This window comes from Giraffa tippelskirchi, chromosome 1 (genome assembly GCF_054371585.1).
Source record: "Giraffa tippelskirchi isolate mGirTip1 chromosome 1, T2T-mGirTip1v1.2.pri, whole genome shotgun sequence".
In the NCBI taxonomy this organism is placed as follows: domain Eukaryota; kingdom Metazoa; phylum Chordata; class Mammalia; order Artiodactyla; family Giraffidae; genus Giraffa; species Giraffa tippelskirchi.
Genome location: NC_137275.1, coordinates 26,793,537 through 26,801,726, shown reverse-complemented (window position 1 = coordinate 26,801,726; position 8,190 = coordinate 26,793,537). Strand labels below are relative to the sequence as shown.

Genomic DNA, 8,190 nt, shown 5'->3' with positions numbered 1-8,190 from the left:
TCACATAACACAGGTTCCTAGGTAGTAGGTAGATCATAGACTCCAGAAAATAAATGACAAGTTTTCCTCTCCAAAGTGGAAACGATAAGGTAGAGCAATAGAAATTCTTAGGTCCAAGCCTTGTTCAGCCAGGTCTCCCTCCTCCCTTCGCACACTCACACTTGTCTTTCTTTCTCTTACTCTCAGGAGAAGGGTATCCCAAGGTCTCACTAAGGGAGAGAGAAGCTGTAATATTCTTCCTGCTTTAAATGAAATCACCAGTAGTCTGGACAGCTGCGGGGCAGAGCAATGGTTTGGGAGAAAGGGAGCGTGCTGCTTGAACTGATTAGTTTAGACGCTTTCCCTGTGTCCTCGCTATGGGCACATCAGCAGCGTGCCCAGTGCAAGAGAAGCCGCCAGGCCATACCTCAAACTCTTGCCTTCCGACGCACGTGCTAGTCCAGCCTGGGGCTCGGGTCCCGGCCCCGCCCCCTGACGGTACAGGGCCTCCTTCAGCCCCGCCCCCGGCCCTGAACTCGGCTTCTAGCCCCGCCCCTGCAAGGTGCCCCCGGGAGGCCTCGGCTGGTGGGACTCGCTCGCTCTCCCGCCGAGCCGGGTGGGGGCGGAGTCCGGCTGGCGCAGTGAGGACCGGAGCGGCGGAGGTGGCGCCTCTGTCAGGGAGCCGGCATTCGCGGCCATGACAGTGGTGGCCCGCGGCTCCTGGCTGCTCCGCGGCTGCCTGGGCCGAGTGTCGGCGCTGAGCTGGAGTGCGGTGTTGCCCTTCGCGGCGCCAGGAGCGGGAGGGCAGGCGTTCCGGGGCTTTCGGAGCAGCTGCGTGAGGTACGAGCGCTCCCGGACGCTCGACCTTCTCGGGTCTGGGCGCTCCCCGGTGCGAAGCCACTGGCTGTGGGAGGGCCGGCCGGGCGCCTGCAGCTGGCGCGGACAAGGCCTCGCGCGTGTGACCCGGGGCTCCGGGGCAGCCGCGCGGCGGGGCGGGGGCGAGGGCGAGGCCTTTCTCCCCTTGGAACTTGGCCTTGCAGGCCAGGCCGGCTGGTCGCATCCGCCTCAAGTCAGACAACTTGGATGTTCTCTGCGCTCACTGGAACGTTCCATCTTTGCAGCAGGTGCAGTTGAGTGACTGAGGAAGACCACTGAGACCCACAGAAAAGGGGCCTTAAAAACACGTGGTCTGTTTGTTTGAAGCATTTGTTTGGTTTTGGTTATGGCTGTGTTTCCTAAACAAAGGAGTGGACGATGGCCAGATGATTTAGAGTTTCTGAATTTCTTTGTTGGTGGTAATACTGAGGTCTTTTCCAGCTCTACAATTCTTAATGATTTCACAAAAGCAGACATTAATCTTGACTTCTCGGTGTTTTTCTGTATGGCGCTTCCCAAATGTCTGCAGTCTTAGATTGACATGATCAATCTTAGATTCACTGCATCTCTTTGGACCTTGTTGCTGGCTAGCAGATTGCGAGTAGGTTTTAACTGTTCTGTACAAATGGTACGCTTTGTCCGTCCTTTCGTTACTTGTAGCTGTTATACAAACTCAGATCTAAGAAGCTAAGAATAATTTGTTTTGACCCAGAGCCAGTGAGTCCATTTGTTTTCAGACTTACAGGGATTTCAATAACGTGCTGTAACTGCAGTTTTACGTGGCCAGAGATTGTGCCTTATTCGTCTTTTTATAGCCCCAATGCCCAGCACTATGCTGGGAAGGAAGGAAAGATCAGTTATGAGGAAACATAGTGTCTGCTTATTTAACTTAAATTGATTAACTCTTCATTGTATATATTTGGATCTTAGTCTTGCGTGATTGAAGTAAAAAAAAAAATCCTATAGGGTTTACTTTGGACTTAGTTTGTAGTGACTGCTGTTTGTCTTCCAGAGAATATGTGAGAAAATAACAATGACTCAGAGTTCTGATTGTGGAAGCTCTCATGGTGTCTGAAAAAAATTGCCAGTTGGTTTGGAATTACAAACTCTGCAACCCAGGAAAAGCAGATTCTGTAGAATTCTCTTTGCATTACAGAATTGAAGGAATTATGCACCACAGTCACACTATTTAGATAATTATTTGTTGAATTTGAGTTATTTTAGGGCTTCTTCCCAGAGTGAAGATAACCTTTTTCAAATTGTGTAAGTTGGTTAATTTCCCTTTGTCAGATGGTGTAAATAGACAACCCCATCATCTTGTCTTCTCCAGGTATCAATACACTGAATGAGAACCATAAAAGCTAAAAACCTAACTATCTCGTTGAAGCCACTTGTTGTCACACACACATGCACATACACACATGGATAATTCAGAGCCTTTTAAATTGACTGGTCTTTTATCATTTAAAATAGTTGAGTGGAATAATTTTGGAAAGCTATTTTAATGTAGATAAAGAAGTGTTACTTTCAACCCAGCTGCGTTCAGATTATAGCTGTATAGAAGTAAGTAATACCTTTGATAGGTTTTTATTTTTTCAAGGCAGCCCTAGTTAGGTTAGGATAGGTGGCATTCTGACATCCCCTTGTCACTAAGTACCATATATGAAGGTGAAGTTGGCTGTAAGGTTGAGAAACACCTGTGGACTGATGGGTCTCGGGTGGGGAGAAATCCGGACAGTGTGTTGATGCTCATTGGTGTCTCTTTTCTCTTCTAGGACCAGCAGAGAGAAGAGATTCCATCTTCCAGAGGTCGCCACTGTCTGCCTCCCCACTTGTCCCCATCCTCGGTCATCTCTTTTAACACATTATTGACCAGAGACGTATTAATATGTCTTTTGTTACCCAAATGTTGTTGACTGGAGATATATCAATATCACTTGGTAACAAATTGCTGGCCACAGGTGTTAGTCTCTGCAAAAATCCCCCGGTCAATAATGAGTTAATATGTAGTGACACATTAGTTGTGTAGTTATTCATAGTGAATGTGGTTTAAATCCTACATTATCCTCTTGACTTGAACTTTGAGCCTTAGTGTTTTTACTGCAGTGAATCTTTGATAAACTCTTTCCCTAATGATATTAACTGTTTTCAATTAACAGATTTAGTACCAGTTTCTGGTATAGAGCCTCAAATGAAAAAAAGTATTTTTGATTGTCTTTCATATCTTTGGCTAATTAGATACTTATAATGGAACATAAAAATACTTTCTTAGTAGAGAATTTCAAGAAATAGTGTTTAACAGAATTTGAAAATTACAAAATTATTATTTATCATTTAATATTTATCTCAGAATGATTTCCCTTTAAAATTTGCAGTGAGTTTTTTTCCCCATTTACTCATGAAAAAATAGATTTATTAATTGAAAGAAAATATATTTAAATGTCAAGGAAATGAATAAGTCCCTTCTATTTGTTGCAGCTTATTGTTTCTTGAAATGAATTACCTAAAAAGCCAAAAAGTTACAAATAAAAAATTCTTGGTGATTAAATTTTCCCAGTTTTGCCTTGCTGTGTGAGAAGTTTACAAATCAAAATGTGCTTGAGTTGTAAAACATCACGTGAGTCTGGCGCAGTGTTTTTAAGTATATGGAGCTGGGCAGCAGTCTATCCCATCTGGAGGCAAATTTACAGACTTTGTATGTTAATGCTGTTCTCCAGGCGGATTTTTGGGTATCCTCCGACAGAGGCTTCCCCAAACCATGCTTTACTACATCAACTCATTTTTAGTAACTAAATGGATATCCCAAGGGTATTTTTAAAATAAAAAAACCTATACTTTTGGAGCTAGTAAGAGATACTGGTTTATGTTATGTAAGTAATCATGTCTTATAGGACTTCTCTGGTGGCTCAGATGGTGAAAAATCTGCCTGCAATGCAGGAGACCCAGGTTCAGTCCCTAGGTGGGGAAGATCCCCTGGAGAAGGAAATGGCTACCCACTCCAGTATTCTTGTCTGAAGAATCTCATGGACAAAGAAGCCTGGCAGGCTACAGCCCATGGGGTTGCAAAGAGTCGGCCACGACTGAGCAACTAACACCTTCTTCTTTCATAGGATGGATAGTTTAATAATTTTAAAAAGACAAATTGTATATGTACGGTGGTTTGTTTTCCTTGAGACCCTCTCCTCTAGTATTTACTCAGTTTCTCTTTCTCTGTCTGCTGTAGAATTTATTTAAAGATCATTTTATCCTCATGTGAAGCTTAAAGGACCCAGTCTCCAGTTAGTACCATTACTGAAGCTGATTTTCCATGGAATTATTTCAACCAAGATAGAGTTTGTGGCAATGGCTAGTAAGGGCAGTTTCTCAAAATCACATTTTATTTTGCTGGCAAATTGTGATTTTTGAGTCTTAATGCCTTACATCTTCTAATGACAATGAGCTATGATAGCTCTCTGGTTACAGTTTTTATTTCTAAGCAGTTATTGGTGGTGATTTGGTCACTAAGTTGTGTCCTACTCGTGAGAGTCCATGGACTGTAGCAGTTAGTGTCATTTTAAATTTAGAACCTAAATGTTTAACCATTTATTGTCTTATATCTTAGTTTTATATCTGTGCTTCAGCTGTTAAGAGATAATATGTTCTAATGTAATGTCTCCAAAATCAAATTTTCTGATTAAAATGGATGAACAGGTGAACAGAGAAAATTAATACTAATCTCAGACCTTGTTAGTCATGATTTTAGTGATAATCTAGCAATTTATTTAATGACCCAAATCTTTGTTTTTCAGATGCTTTGTAGTTATATTATTCTTTCATGTTAATACCCTAGTTGGATGATAATCAATGAAGATTTTTAAAAATAGTTTGGTTTAGGGATGATTAAATTGTAGAAGGATGCTTAAAGATGTAGGAGCTTGGGTGAAATCTGAATTGTCCAATGAGTGGGATAAATTAATGATTAGTAATTAGTGAGATTTACTATTAAGACGTGCAATCTGGACCAGAAAATAAAATCAACTAATTTGTGTTCAGAATGGGATATAATACAAACCTAAATTAGTTTCAAAGAAGACCTCAGGGTTGATAGTATCCAAGAAGTTTTATACAGCTGCTCCTGTTAATATTATATCATAGGTATTTTCTGTATTGCCATTGTTTTTGTTAACATTTTATTGGCTTCATAATATTACATTAAGTCAAGTGGCCTTAATTTACCTAACCATTTTGCTGTTGGTTAATGTCTAGTCCTTGAAATATGAAATAATTCACTCTCAGATGCATGTCGTGTTCCTGTCAACATCATACCAACCAAGTTTGTTCACTTAATGATCTGAACTCTACTTAGGTTTCTAGAATTATTCTCATTAAAGAGTATGCCTCAAGCCAAGAGACTATTCAAAGATTTGTTATTCTAAAGTGAGGGCATATTATAATTTAAAAATAGATGTTTCCTTTTCCCTCTTTGTCTGTTTATTAACTCTGCAATGAATATCATCTTGCTTTAAGCAATCCAGTTGTATTGTTGAAAAATAAATTCTTATTAATATTTAATGTTTCCTTACTCTATGTTAAACATTTTGCTGAGATTTTTCACATATAGTTTGTCCTTCAATCCTCATAACAACTGAAGGAAGTAGACACTATTACTATTCCCAGTTAACAGATTAGGAGATTGAGACTTAAAGAAATTAAATAACTTGTCCATGATAACACAGTAAATAAATGGTGAAGATAGAGTTGGAACCTGCATGATCTATCTAGTGCATTTCTCTACAAGCAATTTATAAATTTCCCTATTGCTTATTGTCATTCTGAAAATTCTTATTAAATTACAGAACTTTTGCGAATCAAGACAACTGATTTTGCATACAAATCTTAAAAGTTATGTTGTCAGATTTCCTTAATACAGGGTATCTCTTTACTTGGGATTTCATGGATAGAATTTAAGGATCCCTAAACTTAGATGGGAGGTCACTGATCTCTACTAAATTTAGCATTTTCTTCAATTGTGAATGTTTGCCTCAAACCACAGTAATAGGAGTACAACTTATAATATTGCCAGCAAAAGTACAGGTATATTAATAACACAGTTGATGCAGAGATCTCAAAACATATACACTCACCAATACTCTTTGATATTATGGTAGTAATTAGACTTGCCACTAGGTGTTTTATTTAATGCTTTTTTTAAAAAAGGTATTTGATAACAGTATTTCAATAAAACTGGTTTTCTGTAAACCTGTATATTTTATGTTAAACATTTAAAAAAATTGTTCTGAGAAGATGTACATGGGATTTAACAAACTGCCCAAGTGTTCTCAGGGTACAAAGCTTAGCATATAAGATTTTTTTTCTGCAAAAATTATGGATGTTTAGGTTGTTGTTGTTAAGTCACTAAGTCGAGTCCGACTCTTTTGTGACCCCATGGACTGGAGCCCTCCAGGCTCGTCTATCCATGGGATTCTCCAGGCCAGAATACTGGAGTGGGTTGCCATTTCCTTTTCCAGGGGTTTAGGTTGTTACTGATGTTCTAAGTTACAGATTAGACTTCTGAAAGTGTTAAGTTACAAAATTGAATGAAAGAATCGTACATAATGGAAAGAATTTACTTTACTTTTTATTGACTTATGAAAGTATAATTTCTTTACTTCACAGTGTAAGCATTTGGGATGTGAAATGAAATATTTTTTAAAAAACCATGAACTTAACATTTCTATATATTAACTTACTTAAAAAAAAATTCGCTTGCTTTGAAAGGCTCCCTCGTACTAGTTAGTGATTGGTTTTATTCCACACGTATTCCAATTTTGCCCTGGTTCCCTTGAGTTTGTTTTGTCACTATTGTTAATTTGAACCCCAAAATCTTCAAATTTTGCCCTAAGATACACAGCATTTAAACTATACTAGTACCTGCAGAGATATTTTAATTGTTAATGACTGTATTAGGCTTTTTCATCTTTATAGATCATAAAACAGTTTATTACCGCTCTAATTAAAGTTGTGGTTGAAAATGAGATTACAATATAGATGCAGAAGCAAGATGTCAAGTATACAAATTAAATACACTGTTGTTTGTGAGTGGACTTTGTTTTACTATTTTGTGAAAGAGTATTTTGATATACAAGAAAAGTAGTGATTTTTTTCCCCTTCTGTTTACTACTTTGTTTTAGCTAATTAAACACTTAATTTAGTTCTAGGAACCATAGATTAGGATGGTTGTAGTTTATTTTCTGGAAAGTGAATAGGTAAATAGACAAGTTCATAGAAGCAACACTAAATGTTGATGACTCGTTGTTGTTGTTTAGTTGCTAAGTTGTGTCTGGCTCTTTGTGACCCCATGGACTGTAGCCCACCAGGCTCCTCTGTCTATGGGATTTCCCAGGCAAAAATATTCAAGTAGGTTGCCAATTCCTTTTCCAGGGGATCTTCCCGAGCCAGGGATAGAAGCCATGCCTCTTGCATTAGCAGGTAGGTTCTTTACCACTGAGCCACCAGGGAAGCCCCGATGGCTTTTTAGTCCCATATTACTTCTGGTTCTCTGAATATTTCTCTATTACTTAACAGAAACCAGGAGAGCCATTTTTACAAATGAACCAATCAACTCTTAGTCAAAGCTTCTTATATAAGGTCAACAGAGTATATTCCCATTATATACATGAGGAAATTGCATGCCTTTGAAAGCAGTTAAGTAACTTGGCCAGCTTTAGAGGGTGAACAGGGCTGCCTCTTAGGACTTCTGGCTCTGGGTGAGTAATTTGTAGTGTGTTGTACTGCTCCACTGCTAACTCTCCTCCCTGGCCCCTCCATTATGACGTATTCTTTCCTAATGAAGGGACTTTTAGTTGTAGCTCAGCAATAGGGGGAGCATAAACTGCTGAAAAGCTCCTTGTCTTGCCCTCTTTGGGGTGACTTCCAAATTTCCTGCCTTTGCAGGAGCTATCACCTGAGCAAGTAATGACAGGGTGCATTGTGTGAAAGATATCTAAGAGTCAAATTGACTTCACTTTTGATGTGTACTGATGGCAATGTCACTGTGTAATTTTTTGATGAAACCACATTTTTAAGAGTTAAAAAAAGTAAGATCACACCCACGTACTGCATTTCAGATTCTTGTTGAATGAGGGCTATTCCATTTCTTCTAAGGGATTCTTGCCCACAGTAGTAGATAAAACGGTCATCCCAATTAAATTTGCCTATTCTCATCCATTTTAGTTCACTGATTCCTAAGATGTCGATATTCACTCTTGCCATCTCCTGGTTGACCACATCCAATTTCATGGACCTAACAGTCCAGGTTCCTATGCAATATTGTCCTTTATAGCCTCGGACTTTACC

General features: G+C 39.3%; 1 protein-coding gene across 8 annotated transcripts in view; it reads left to right on the top strand.

The window, feature by feature from the left end:
• Positions 1–614: 614 nt before the first annotated feature.
• The window catches only part of MTHFD2L (methylenetetrahydrofolate dehydrogenase (NADP+ dependent) 2 like), a 143,523-nt gene continuing 135,947 nt past the window's right edge, over positions 615–8,190 (top strand). For 4 of the 8 annotated variants that reach the window (XM_081586756.1, XM_081586757.1, XM_081586754.1 and 1 more), the window contains exon 1: positions 615–819. In XM_081586756.1, coding sequence (XP_081442882.1) covers positions 677–819 — 143 coding nt within the window. In that variant the 5' untranslated portion in view covers positions 615–676. Of the gene's footprint in view, positions 853–2,630; positions 3,404–8,190 lie in introns of those variants that run through there. The other 4 variants (XM_081586755.1, XM_081586753.1, XM_081586761.1 and 1 more) reach the window with 3 other exon arrangements.